This window comes from Arachis ipaensis, chromosome B9 (genome assembly GCF_059453495.1).
Source record: "Arachis ipaensis isolate K30076 ecotype BB chromosome B9, ASM5945349v1, whole genome shotgun sequence".
Lineage (NCBI taxonomy): Eukaryota > Viridiplantae > Streptophyta > Magnoliopsida > Fabales > Fabaceae > Arachis > Arachis ipaensis.
Genome location: NC_142444.1, coordinates 112093355 through 112108156, shown reverse-complemented (window position 1 = coordinate 112108156; position 14802 = coordinate 112093355). Strand labels below are relative to the sequence as shown.

At 35.5% G+C, this 14802-nt stretch overlaps 2 protein-coding genes and 1 pseudogene across 3 annotated transcripts; 1 reads left to right on the top strand and 2 right to left on the bottom strand.

Moving 5' to 3' along the window:
* Positions 1 to 2633: 2633 nt before the first annotated feature.
* On the top strand, positions 2634 to 4058 carry LOC148545925 (putative sarcosine oxidase pseudogene; annotated as a pseudogene). Its single transcript, XR_015899237.1, has one exon. The product of XR_015899237.1 is annotated as a putative sarcosine oxidase pseudogene (transcript).
* Positions 4059 to 5001: 943 nt separating this feature from the next.
* LOC148545924 (uncharacterized) lies at positions 5002 to 5346 on the bottom strand. The gene has a single exon (XM_088499111.1). It carries the CDS (start codon positions 5344 to 5346, stop codon positions 5002 to 5004), a length of 345 nt encoding a protein of 114 aa, XP_088355237.1.
* Positions 5347 to 5496: 150 nt separating this feature from the next.
* Positions 5497 to 8448, bottom strand: LOC107615764 (uncharacterized). Its single transcript, XM_088499110.1, has 2 exons — positions 8267 to 8448; positions 5497 to 6712 (listed from the first exon to the last, which is right to left on the bottom strand). The coding sequence occupies exons 1-2, from the start codon at positions 8446 to 8448 to the stop codon at positions 5497 to 5499; spliced, it is 1398 nt and encodes a 465-aa protein (XP_088355236.1).
* Between the last annotated feature and the right edge of the window lie 6354 nt (positions 8449 to 14802).

The following is a 14802-nucleotide window of genomic DNA, read 5'->3' as shown; positions in this document are numbered from 1 at the left end:
GGAGGATTAGAATTCATATCCTTTAAAAGGTGAACATTTGCATGTTAGGTGTTGTGCTCATATCTTGAACTTGGTGGTGAATGATGGTTTGAAGGATATGCATTCTTCAATTAGTAGAATTAGGAATGCTGTTAGATATGTCCGTGCTTCTCCTAGTCATATGGATAGGTTTAAAAGTTGTATTAAAGAGGCTAGGATCCAAGACTGCTCTTGTGTGCAATTAGATGTCCCCACTAGGTAGAATTCCACTTACATAATGCTTGATAGTGCTTTAAAATTCCAAAAGGCCTTCAAGAGATTAAGTGAAAGGGATGCTGAGTTTGTAATGATGCAAGGAGTCATTCCAAAGAATGAAGATTGGGATAATGCAAGATGCTTTGTGAGATTTTTGAAGATTTTTTTCGATGTAACCAAAAAAGTCTCGGGTTCTACATTTGTGACTTCTTCTTCATATTTTCATCACTTTTGTTCAATTCTTAGTTCTTTGAAGACATGGGCTGATAGTAATGACATATTACTTAAGGGTATGGCTACAAAAATGAAGGTTAAGCATGATAAATATTGGGGTAACTTGAGAAACATGAATATGATGATTTTTGTTGCTATGGTACTTGACCCTAGATACAAGATTAAGTTTGTTGAGTGGAGTTTTCAAAGGTTATTTGAAAAGGAGGATGTTGATTTCTTATGTAGTCAGGTGAAGGAGGTATTCAATGACTTGTTTAACAGCTATAGGGTTGCTCTCAATAGTGATCAAGCATACCAATCTGCACAACACAGCCAAGATGTGGATATGGATGATAGTGCCTTTGATGATGTTTGCTTTACGACAGCATTTGAAAATGATGTACAAGCAAGTGAGAGTGTCAACACAAATGAAGTGGATTTATATCTCATGGAGTCCTTGGAGAAACCAGTTGATCCAAGTAGTTTTGATATTTTAACTTGGTGGAAAGTGAGCTCTAATAATTAAAAATATCCTTTTCTAAGTCAAATTGCGAGGGATATTCTAGCTATGCTGGTGTCAACGGTTGCTTCTGAATCCGCCTTTAGCACTGGAGGTAGAGTGCTTAATCAATATAGGAGCTCTCTTACCCCAAAAACTGTTGAAGCTTTGATTTGTGCACAAAATTGGTTTCGAGCCAATTTATTGCCAATTGACCTTGAGGAGTCTTTTGAAGAATTTGAAAAACTTGAGAAAGGTAATGTTCTTTAATATTATGTTTTATTTTATCTTCACATAGTGATTAACTTTACTACTTGATAATATGTTTAAGTTATTAATATTTATTTTATTATATTTTATTGTAGAACTTGAGCCGATTCTTCAACTAATAGATGAAGAAGACTCTGGTGATGAATCTGATTAGTGATCAGTGCTTCACCTCTCAGCTTAGAGTTTTTTATGTTATGTTTTTATTAAGACTTTAATATGTTATTTAATTTTGTGTTGTTGAGACTTGTTTAGTTGTTTTTATGTTGAAGAATTATTATTTTATCAAGACTTGTTGAATATGTTGGATTGCTGGACAATTAGACATGTTGCTTTATAATGTTTTATGGAATTTACATTTTATTATTATGTTGGATTGTGTTTTATTATTATGATGGATTGTTGGACAGGTTATTAACTTTATAAATTAAATTATTATTTTTTATTTAAAAAACCGTAGATCCAAACCGATCCAAACCACTTGTAATCAGATCGGATCGGATCGGATTTTCAAAAAAGTTCATCCAATCCAAACCGCACCGCACATAAATTAAGCGTTCGGATCGGATGACTTTTTCCCTCAAAACCGAATCAAACCGCACTGCAAACACCCCTACTTTCTTATATTCATTAACATGTTTATAGACAATAAACAGTAACTATACTAAAAAACAGTAATATAAAATAATCTACCTAATATAACAACACTTAAAAACACGTCTAACTAACTAACATGTAAATAGTAAATCTGTTATTCTAACCAACAAACATTCTATACCTAATAATTTTATCTAACATGTAAATAGTAAACCAAATAATTCTAATTAAGATAAAAAAAAATAGACTATTATTTACTAATCTGGAACTGAGAAAATCGTCCACACTAAACTTTTCAGATGTTGAAAATATAGAAAAAAGTAACAGAGAAAATTTAGAAGGGAGAATAGAAGAAGAAAGGGACAAACAAAAATGGTCCCACCAGTTTAAATAATGTGCCAAACTCATCATAGAGTTCGCCAGAAATGCAACAAACTTGCTCTTATTCCCAAAAAAAAAAATTCATATCCTTAAAAATAAAACTGAAAATTCTTTTCTAAAAAAATAATTAATTATTTTATTTTATATACGAAAAAAATCTTATAATTAAAATGTTAAAATTCACTAAAAATATCAATATACCAATATATTTAAAATCTTTTCTCTCTATTCTACCTTTTGATTTTGGCATCTTTTATCCCCAGTAAAGAACTCCAAAAACTACTATATTATTATGCATACCAATTCAATTTTCTACCTTTTGATTTTGGCATCTTTAATCCCCAGTAAAGAACTCCAAAAACTACTATATTATTATGCATACCAATTCAATTTTCATTTTTCTATTCTCACTACTATAAATAAATTATAAACATGTCCATCGTCACCAAGCCCCACTGACTCGTAATAGACCAACTTCCGGTGGTAGATAGTAACTAAAAGAAATGCAGAACGTCAGCGATGAGCTCTTCGACGTCATAATCGTAGGCGGCGGCGTCATGGGGAGCGCCACCGCCTACCACGCTTCCAAGAGGGGGCTAAAGACCCTTCTCATAGAGCAGTTCGACTTCCTCCACCACCGTGGCTCCTCCCACGGCGAGTCTCGCACCATTCGCGCCAACTACTCCAAGCCCTATTACTACCCTCTCGTCATGGAGTCCTATACCCTCTGGCAGCAGGTCCAGGCCCAAATCGGCTACAACGTCTACTTCCCAGCCCACCAACTCGACATGGGCCACGCCCATGACCATACACTACTCAAAATCCTCGAAAACTGCAGTAACCACGGCATCCCCCACGAGGTCCTCAACCGCTGCCAGCTGGCAGAGAAATTCTCGGGCCGCATCGACTTCCCCGATGACTCCATCGGGATCTTGAACGAGTTCGGCGGCGTCATAAAGGCGACGAAAGCCGTAGCCATGTTCCAAACCCTAGCACACAAAAACGGCGCGGTTCTGAAAGACAACAAAGAGATCACGGACATAAAGAAGGACGAAAGAGGCGTCGTGGTGGTTTCGGCTTCCAACAACGAAACGTTTCGCGGCAAGAAATGCGTGGTAACGGTGGGAGCGTGGATGAGCAAACTGGTAAAAAAGGTGAGCGGAGTGGAAATACCTATAAAGCCAGTGGAGATTCACGTGTTTTACTGGAGGGTGAAGGAGGGGCACGAAGGGGATTTCGCGATAGGTGGTGATTTTCCCACGTTTTCGAGCCACGGTGGGGTCCACGTGTTCGGAACGCCGTCGTTGGAATACCCGGGTTTGGTGAAGATTGTGGTTGATAGTGGGGACAAGTGTGACCCGGATAAGAGGGAGTGGGGTCCGGGGGTGAGGATGAATGAGCTGAAGGAATGGATCAAGGAAAGTTTTAACGGTTTAGTTGATTGGAGGGAGCCGGTGGTGAAGCAGGCTTGCATGTACTCAATGACACCGGATAATGATTATGTTGTTGATTTCTTGGGGGGGCAGTTTGGGAAAGATGTTGTTGTAGGTGGCGGGTTTTCGGGTCACGGGTTCAAGATGGCTCCGGTTATTGGGAGGATTTTGGCTGAGCTAGCCGTCGATGGGGTCCCATCTGGCGGGACTGATATCAGTCCCTTTGGAATTGGAAGGTTTAACAACTCACAAAAATGATTTTACTCTGCTCTATAATACTTTAAAAAAAAAAGAACGACAAAAGTGATGTAAATTCACTAGTAAGCAGTGGAGTAGCTAATAAGTCAAGGATCTAGATAAGTTACTTTACTAATAATATTTATTTGGTAATGTTAAAAAAATAAAAATAAAAAGTCAAAATTTACTTTATATAACATTCATTAATTGCCATAACCATAATTAATAAATATTAAATATCAAGTAAGGTATAAATATTAAATATTATTTTTTAGTTACCAAATATTTTTGTATTTATTTAAAATTTTTTTAGTTATATATATTTTTTAATTGTAGTATGTTCTCTAAAATTGTTTTGCTCCATTCTTCAATAATTGTGTTCAGGGGCGGAGCTAGACTAACTATTTAGGGGGCGGTGTTTAATAATTTACTAAAAATATTTTATATTACTATTTTTATTGATAAAATTAAAAAAATAAATATATAATCTCATTCAAAGTAAGACAATAATATATAAAAATTACCACTTACAGTTTTGTATCATAAAAAAGGCTATTCGACGTTTTTTTCTATTTTCAAAATCATCTATAATTGAATTTGTGTCGAAAATAGCTGCTAATTCTTTTTCTATATAGATGACCAAATTGTCTGCAAGAAATTCATCAGCCATCTTACTTCGGAGTCTTCTCTTAACAATTTTTATTGCTGAAAAAGTTCTTTCTGTTGTTGCTGTAGACACTGGTAGAGTCAAAACAAGACGTATTAATCTATCAACCATGTGATAAGTTCTTGATTTTCCCGTTTATTGCAACTTGTTTTACAATTCAAAAAGTGTACAATGCCTTTCAAATGATTTGGTATATCATGCTGATAATGTTGCAACTGAGACTTCAAAATATTTAGCTCATTAGAAGGAAAGTCAAGGGGATAAAACTTCTCTGCTAACTTGCTAATTTCTTCAATATTAAATGATTTGAAATTGTCCTTAGGATCCAAAGCACAACTCAAAGTCAAAAGCTCTATTGTTTGCTCATTAAATCTACTATTCAACTCTTGTATTTAAGAGTCAATTGTTGCCAAGAATATATCTATTCGATAATGATGCTCAACTATCACACTTGGTTGACGAGATCGACCTCTTCAAAAAACATATTGTGCACTCATATTAGGGACTTCAATTTCATGCTTTTCACAAAAATCTTTAACATTTGCAAGAAAATTGCACCATCCACTATCTCTTAATTGTTGAAGAAGTAACTTTGATGTAGAAACAATATGCATTGCATTAAGAATATCTTGAGATTGTTGTTGCAGTGCTTGGCAAAGAACATTAGTGATTCCCATAATCTCTTTCATCAAGTGCAAAGTGAAAACAAATTCAAATGACAATAATATTTTACTAATACCATAAGCCTCACCTCTTTGTGCATAAGTTGTCCCGTCTTCAATGATATTATTGAGAACAATGTTGGTAGCAGTAAACATTTTTACCAAACTACAAATAGAATTAAAGTGAGAGCTCCATCGAGTATCCCCAGTTCTTTGTAAAGTGCTTATTTGATCCGCACCTTTGCCTGTTTCTAATTCATTTTGAGCAACCAAGTTTGCATTTTCAATTGCTTGAGCTTCTTGTAATTAATCATGTCTTTTTGAAGAAGCACTACCAATAGTGATAATAGAGTTTAATTGAGTAAAAAATTCATGAATTTGAAGTACCTCTCTTGAAGCTGTCACCAATGCTAATTGTAACCTATGAGCAAAACAATATACATAGTATGCTTGTGGAGAATCTTTAAGAAACAAAGCTTGCAAACTATTCCACTCACCCCGTATGTTGCTAGCACCATCATACCCTTGACCCTTAATCTTTTCAACTTGGAGATTATAATGAGAAAGGACAGAAATCAATTCTTTCTTTAAAGTTATTGCACAAGTATCAGTGACATGCATAAGATCAAAGAATCTCTCTTTAACAAAACCATCTAGAGTAACAAATCTCAAAACAATGGCCATTTGCTCCTTTTTAGATTCATCTCTAGCTTCATCAACAATAAAATAAAATTTGGCATCTCCAATCTCTTCTCTAATTGAATTTCTCACCTTAGTAGCAAGAATATGTAGAATTTCTTTTTGGACATCATTTGAAGTATACTTAGCATTTTTTGGAACATTTTTCAAAACATTCTTTTTCACTCTTTCATTGTAAGATCCCAAAAATTTCAACATTTTTAAAAAGTTACCTCTGTTGCTTGAACTTTGGCTTTCATCATGTCCTCTGTATGCGCAACCTTGAAATGTCAACCATCTAATGCAATCTATAAATGTTCCTAGTCGAATTCTATTCTTTTCAATCTCTTCTGATGTTTGCTTATGAAGAAGTCTATCAATATGTTGTGATTGTTTCATCAAATCATCACATGATTTCAGCGCCTTATGATGGAATGATTTGGGACCTTTGCCAATGTGATTCAAAAGAGAACATTCTTTTCCATTATTTACTTTCTTCCAATTTCTAAAACCATTCTCAATAAAAGCATTTGAACCCGTATTGATTGAAGATTCCTTAGCAAAAAGAAAGCACGAAAAACAATATATAGCATCATCTTCTATAGAATATTCTAACCAAGATGGGAACAATTTAAACCATGAAGCTTGAAAGCGATGATGACTTTTATCACCAGAAAATGGATAATTATCAAGAATTGGTTGATTTGGCCCAACTTTAATATAAGCCCAATGGATTTCATCTCTTTTATTTGGAGGAAGCTTCCAAATCATTGGTCGCATTCTAGGATCTCTTTCCAAACGAAAAACATCCAGTTGATTTGGAAGAAGTCGTGGAAGCTTTGAGCTATTCAATGGAGAACTTAAAGTAATGAAATTTAATGACCCCTCAAGTATTGGAGTAGTAATAGTAGAAGCATCTTCATTCTCTTGATCTTTTTTTTTTTTAAAAATGTATCAATGGTTTTGAACTTACTCATAATTCAAATGGCCAAATAAGTTCCTATAATTAAAAATATATTTAGCAAAAAGTGTAAATTACAGTCTAAATTTTTATAAAATATAAAAATTATATTTCAATTTAAAATAAGATATTAAAATTCAGAACAATAATACTAACATCCTAGTATAAATAACATAAAATTATAATTAAATAGTTAACTAATAAAAAAAAACTAAATATACAAACTAACATATAATAACATAAACTTAATTAACAAATAATAATAAATTAAGTAAATAACTAAATATATAAAAAAACATAAAAAAATTAGACAAGACTGACAGAAAAATAATAAAAAATATATAAAAAAAATTACAATGCTAGATTAAATACAATTTATTTGTTCTATTTTTGTATGACTATGTCTCTTTATTATTAGTTGATTTAGTTCAATAATTTTTTTGAAATAAAAAAAGAATAAAAATAGAACATTTTTTGAGAAAGAGGAGTGAAGAATCACTTGTTGAACTACTATCTTTTTTTTTAATATGTAAAAAAAAAAAAAAAAAAAACAAGAGTCAAAGAGGTAAAAGATAAGAAAATTAAAGAGATAAAGAAAAAGAAAAATAAAAAAAGTTGTTACCTGAAATTTTGGAAAGTGAAGGTGCCAAGACGGGAAGGGGGAGACTGGTTGTACGAACAAAATGGGAGGATTAAGGAGAGGTTGGGAAATAAAAAAAGGGGATGGAAAATGGGCTATTGGGTTGGATTTTTTGTATGAATTAAAAGGGGGGCTGTAAAAGTTATGGAACAAAAAGAGAGGGGGCTGGGAAATAAAAAAAGGAGGGACTAGACTATTTTTTTTTAAATAAAAATTAAAATTTGGGGGGAGGGGGCATTGCCCCCTTTAGTTGTATATACCTCCGCCCCTGATTGTGTTGAATGTAAGACCCAGAATCTTTGAAAAGTCTTATTATGATCAAGTCTCAAATCATACGGTTATTTATAGCCTTAATTTCGGAAATCACTTTATTAAATATAATTAAGGCAAGTTTTGATTTATAAGATTTGAGATAAGTTATGATTATTATCCAATTTCACAATTATTGGATTATTTTCTATATTCAGAGTATAAAGTTGGTACTTGTGAAATAATAAGGATTTCTATATGATTTGAATTAAATAAGTAATATTTTCAATATTAATGCTGCTACTTTGGAAAATAAGGGACTTAATTATATTACTCCTAATTATTTGATTTGGATATTTTATTGAAAATAATTTGTGAAATTGGTGAGCAAATAGTATTTTCTATATATAATTAGTGTTGGATTTAAATTGGGTTTCAATTACTATATTACTCTATTTTTAAGTGAAATTACTAATTTGCCCCTAACTCTAATTTACACACACCTCACCAAAAGCAACACTCAGCCACCGAAACCCTAATCCAACTACCCTTTCCCCCCAAAACTCAGCAGCAGCTGCGCAGCCCCTATGCTAAACACACACACGCTGTTCCTTGAGAAAGAAAGAAGGAAACAAAGAAAGAAAGAAAGAGCGATCTGAGGGAGAGAAGGAGGGGAGGGCGGGCCTTCACCGCTGTCCAACCCGCCACGCCTCGCCGCCAGTGCCGTCATTGTCACCATCGATGGAGGAGAAAGGGGAGAGCGCTCGCGAGGAGCTGCTGCAGAAGCCACCGCCGTGCACCCTCGTGCCGTCGCTGGAGATCTGGCCGTCAACGCCGATCATCCTTGCACCGCGTCAGAGACAGAACTGCGAACTGGAGGGAGTGCGACCCACAACCACCAACAGAGAAGAAAGAGCGCGCGGGAATGGTGAAGCCGCCGCTGTCACCGTCGCGTGTGGAGTTGCCGCCGCGTTTGACCTCTGTTGCTGTTGCACTTCGACCGCCACCGTTCTTGCCGCTGTCGAGCCGCGTCGGAAGGAAAACGCCGCCGCCGTGTGCTGTTAGAACTTCTGGAGCCGCGTTGAAGCTCACTGCGAGAAGAGGAAAAGACTAGGGCTAGCGCCATTATGCTTGGTAAGGACCTGCAGCAGCTGCTGCTCTTGCTCTGTTCTGCTTTATTCTGCCCTCTGTGTAATGGTTATACTTGGTGCCATTCTGTCCGCTAGAGCTGTTGCCATCGATTTGGAGTTGTTGCGGAATGGGGCCACTAGGAGAGTAGTGCTGCTGCTAAACCACAGGCTCTGCGGCCGAGACTCTGCCGCCGAAGAACACTCTTCCGGTAAGGGTTTTAATTGAGGTTTTTGCCTTTTTGGAATTCGTGAAGGTTGTAATGCTGCGTGGTTTTTCTAGTTGATCCACCAGAGCTTCTGGCCGCCGTCGGAGCTATTGTCGGGGTCGGTTCAAAATTGCAGCTGCCTCATTGTGTTATTCGGTAAGAAGTTATGTGTCGAGAAGCCTCGCGTTAGTATCCTGTTATGTTTAGTTAACGAATATGAGTTTTGGTAACGTGGGGTCGAGTCCTGATTATTATATGCTGCTATTAGTGTTGCTATGGTTGTTGCGAATGTGGCTTGAAGCTGAGGTTGCGGTTGTTGTTGATTTCGGGTTGAGGCGGAAAGGACTCTGTGACGCGTTTGAGTTATGGATTTGCGTTCTGAGGTAGGGGCGCTTTCCAAAAACCTATGTTTTATGTATTGGAATTATTACATATGGATACTGATGTGAGACAATTGGTATTTGGTGATTGTATCTGCCTTGTGTGTTATTGGATTGTCTCGAATGGTTGTGGATGTTTGTTTGGCTGAATTATTGTGCGGCTTGTGAAATATAATGTTTTGAAGTTGATTCTTTAAAGATTTGAAATCTGAGTTTGATCCGTTGAGCATTGATTTGAATTGAGTCAATTATTTTGATAATGTGAAAGGTCAGACGCACTTTTGAATTCAGCCTGGTTTACTTTAATTGACTTGGTTTTGGACAAATGATTTGTTATTGAGCCGTTTCTTTAAAGCTTTGGAAATGAGTTAAATTGGTGGATATTGATTTGATTTTGAAATGGTTTCCTTGAGATATGCCACTGAGGTGACTGTTGGATTTAGCGTGATTTTGAATTGATTTTTGGGTTCTGGACTGTTGAAAAGGATTGAGGAACGGTTTAGTTGGGACTCGAATCGGGTGGAAAAGTCCAAGTTTTAGGGGAGATGCTGCCGAAATTTCTATAAAAACCGAGGCTTTATTTGAAATGTTATTTGGGAAATTTTGAGTTTAATGCCTTTCCTATTTACTTGGAAGATTGTGAATTTAGGGCTTCTTTTATTACCTTTACTTAGAACAATTATGAAAACGATGAAGCTACGCTTTGAAAGAATTATTGAAAAGAGAATCATGATTTCTCCTTATTTTTTTTAAGAAGAATAGTATGTCTTTGGGTACAAGTTATTTGAAAGAGAATTTTGCCTTGAGGCTGTTTTAAAAGGTAAAACGGGTTTATGTTTTTCTCTATTAAACATAAAGAGTGTCATTGGAAGAGTTTTCGTGATTTTAAAAGAAATTGGATTTCGATTGACGAACCTCATTATTTTGACGTTTGAATAAGATTCAGAGCACCCTTTGAACTCTAGTTTAACATAACAAAAATGATTCTCTTATCAGTTTGAAACGCTTCAGATTTAATTATGGAATTGAAGCCGGTTTTGTTTAAGTAAAGGAAATGGCTTTGAAAGAAGTAAATGATTATGTGACTCGGTTTGGCTTAGATCCTATTTTATTACTCAAATCGGAAAGCCAATGTTTTAATGATTTTAAATGAATTTGGTGAAATGAGTTATGTTATTCTCCCCTAAAGACTTGGGACTCTGCCGAGAAACTTTTGTTATAAAATCCCATTGTTGGATGGGTGATTTTGAATATCTCAAAGAGGCTTTTAACTTGCCATGATTATGGAAGTTTTGGAAAGAGGATGTCGAAAGTGGCATTGTTTTAAAAAGGGAATTTACCTTGAGTAAAAGTGGCTTATGAGCCTGAGATGATTTGGGAAATGAGATCTTTAAAGCCAAGGCTGAAAAGAGTTGAAACTTGATTTCAAAGTGAAATGAATTGAGAAAATGATTTATGGCTTAAATGCCGATTTCATAAATCTGATGATTTTGAATGGTGGAAGTGCTGTTTTATTATGAGCCGGAATGGCTATGTATGATTATGAATATTGACTGGTTCTGGATTGAACCGTGAGCCAAAATGGTTGTGTGTGATTATTAATATTGGCTGGTTCTGGACTGAACCGTAAGCCGGATGGCTGAGATGGATGTTGATCCATGGATGAGAATGAATGCATGTATATGCTGAATTATTGATAATTGTGATTTTTGCACTTCCACTATTGGAGATGAGGGTTTCCCTGGGTAGCAGCAATGGCTAGCCACCATGTGCTCCAGGTTGAGACTCGAAGCTCTGTTAACCCAATGTCGTAAGTGTGGCCGGGCACTGTGAAAGGCCCGGATGAGCTCGCCCCCATAAATATTCACCAGTGATGGTGATGGATAAATATTCACCAGTGAGGGTGATGGATATGGATCATGATTATGATCAAGTTTATGATGAGTATAACTCGAGTTGGGGATGCACGACAGAGGGACAGTCCAATGGTTAGCTACCAGGACTTGTCGGGTTGGCTCTATAACCGACAGATGATATCATCAGCCACTAGGGACAGGCATGCATCATATGCATTTGTGTGACATTGGTTGGGTGTGCATATTATACTTGGTTTGCCTATGTGATTAATTGCTAACTGTTCTACTTGTAATAACTGTTTGTTTGTGCTTGAACTTCCTATCTGTGTTTGCATCTGGGACTCTGTTGGATTGTGGTGATTGGTTGTTGGTTGGATTGTTTGGGCCTAGGGCCATGGTTGGAAAGAGATGAACTGATGGTTGATTTCGGTTTTGTGTTTCTGGTCTGGAATAAAATTATGAAAGGCTATTTTGGTTCCGCATAGATAAACCATTTTGAAAGGGTTGAGTTTTGAGAATTGAATGGTTCTTCTTTCCGAAAATGTTTCCGACTTTACTTTCATTGTAAACCGTTGTTTTTGAAAGGGGCATAAGACGGTTATGAATCACTGGTACGGTTTATCTTCATGTATCCTATTACAGTAATTCCCAAAAACCCTCTACTGAGAACCCTTTTGAGGATGATGTTCTCACCCCCATACATTTTTCCCCCTTTCAGGATATGGGCGCAGAAGTCACGAAGAGTTTATTTTGTTATTGAGATGCTCTATGTTGCTTTAGATTATTATTTTTGTACCCTCGACTTTATCTTGATTTATTCTGTAAGAGGGATAGGAATCGTATTGGTTAATGTTTGTAATATTATTTATGTATATGTATGTATATATATGGATGTACTCTTTATGAGTTTTTGTAAGTTGTATGGTATCTATGGATGTACGTTATCGAACGAAAGTAATTTTCGGGAGCGGTTTTGCGGTTTAAAGTTTCAAACAGGCTCATATTTTAGTATTAAATAGTATAAAAGTCGTCGTAATGTCCGAGCTATCAGAGTCGCGCAGCCGGAAGCGCGAGCTCTGGTAGTTAGGGTGTTACATTATGGTATCAGAGCAGTTCTTCCTGTAGAGCCTGAGGAATGGACTGACTATGCTTGAATTGCATACTCTTAGTGTTTGTCATGTATTAGGTCTTGTCGAATGACGAGGATTAGAGCTTTATGCACATGACGGTCTATTGATTTAACGCTGTTAGTCTTGTATTGCATAATTCCTGAGATTAAGTTTGGCCGGCTTAATACTAGTGAATTATGTATATGAAAGCACTGATGGGTTATCATAGATGAAATACGAGTTTTGAGTAAAGCGAATCGTGGGTTTTGGGAACGTTAGAAACTATTTCTCGAGGCTATTCAGTTGTGTGTCTTGAATTCTGTTCGAGTTGACCTGTTCTTTTGTATCCTAACTTGAAGTCCTTGTTTTCTAATCCTTTGGAAAGTAGTTTGATTTTTTCAACTCTATTCCTCTATCCATATGCATTCTTGTTTGACCTTAAGTGCATATGCTGGTTTAAGATCCTTGTTGCATCTATCTTCCTCTGTTTGAGTTCTTCTTGATTCATGTGTTCCTTGATGTAGCATTGAACTTGTCTTAATGTGCCGTGACTTTTAGCTCCAGGTTCCGAGTTCATTCTTAGAGAACTTGTTGATTCAGTTTTCCTCTTATTTGACAGTGATTACAGCTAATTTTGAGATTTTTATAAAAATTGCTGTTGATTAGATACATACTTATCTATATATGGACTTTGAAGATTTCTTATATAGTTTAACAATTATTTACTCCTAATACCTCGACTGTACTTTTACTGGTTTATAGAACTGCACCTACTTAAAATACAAGTTGACTTTCTAGTAACTTTACTATAGTTCCAATGGACATCTTCATTTGATTATGTATTTGGATATTTTTCAAAATTTTGGGAAAGAAAGGGAATTTTTCACTTTTATCCCGGTTGAGTTTCATTTGATAAACTTTACTTAATTCATTTCGATTTGAGTTTGATTTAGCATACTACATGGCTTATGCCATTGTTGTTTTTTTGAAAATGTTGGACTCATAACTTTCTTCTTATGAGCGGACTCGTTCCTTCTTAAGCTTTTCACCTCTATGAATGTCATACGTGATTCTGTTTTTAACTAATCTTTTACATCTTGTGAACATTACCATTGATCTTGGTTTGTCCTCTCTTGTGAATCTCATCCTTATATGAGTTAGTTTGATTCGTTTTAAATTAGTGCATTGTTTATTCTCTCATTTTCTCTACAAGAGTTTTTAGTCAAAGATTTATCATTGAGAAATTACAAATGATTGAGTTGTCTTTTTCTATGACTTTTGTATTCTTTTGGATCAATTGAAAGCTTGTTTGATGACTCATGCCTAGTGAATCTTGTTTGAACTACTTTGATTTAAGATCCTTTCTTGCAAGGCTTGACTCCTTTTTAGTACATCTTAAACTTCTTGAATGTTCTTCTAAGATGGTGATTTTAAGAACACTTTTGGAGTCTTGTTTTGAATTTTTTTAAAGAAGTTTTGAATTCTCTTGTAAAAAGTTTTAAACGGAATTTATTTTCTGTTGCTTGATTTAGATTGAAACCATTGTTCAATTTTGACGAAGTTAATTTAAAGTTGGGATGCGCTATTTTAAATGAAGTTTTGAAGAACTTCCTTGTTTAGTGGAAATCGGTTCGTTTGTAACGCACTACTTATTTCCTTTACCAAATTGTAAGTACATTTTTACTTCGGAGTTTCTTTTCTAAAAAGAGTTTAGCTTCCTCTTTCGTACTTACTATAAATGTTATGCACGCTTGTTTGAATATGGACTTTGGGAGTTTCTGAACAAGCATTTGATTTCTCTCCTGAGTTTTGTGAATTACTTTTGGTTAAGATTGTGCACTTAACTAATTTTCTAAAATATTTGATGAAAATATTTTAGCTCTTAGCCAAGCCGGTGTGCATCTTGTTTTTAAAACTCTACATGATCTATTTCAACATGAAATTGTATTGAAGTGAAGCCACGTTTATGCTATTGCTACCCTCTTGAAGAATGTTTGTTGCTCAACTTTTCTTCTAGACTGCAAAGTGGTTTTTTTCGCAAGTTTTCGACTCTTTCATGAACAATGTATTCGAAAGTATTTTTAATCATGCTCGAGTTCTGTGAGCTTTGTCTTGGGTTGAAATATTCTCTTCTGTAAACCTCATGCTTCCTCGACTCAGCTTGAGTTTGTTTTAAACTAATGCGCTGATTTTCTGCTTATTGGTCCTATTGAATTTCTTTGATCCAAGGGTTATTTTTGAAGTTGTCAATGAAATTGTGTCTAGCAAACTTCATTACTTGAGCATCCTTGTTTATCTGGAATTGGATATATTCTTTTAAATTTATGAGTATCGTCTTTGACAATTGTCTCCCCTTTCTAAGATCTCGTATTCTTCTGAGTAGACTCGAGAATTGTTTTGATT

Bases quoted from the DNA above. Each gene is read 5' to 3' on its own strand.
- LOC148545924 (XM_088499111.1), bottom strand. From the start codon at position 5,346: ATGTTTACTGCTACCAACATTGTTCTCAATAATATCATTGAAGACGGG.
- LOC107615764 (XM_088499110.1), bottom strand. From the start codon at position 8,448: ATGACGGCACTGGCGGCGAGGCGTGGCGGGTTGGACAGCGGTGAAGGC. The intron at 6,713-8,266 runs GTAGTTGGATTA...TCCATTGAATAG, and splicing joins CTGAGTTTTGGGGGGAAAGG to CTCAAAGCTTCCACGACTTC.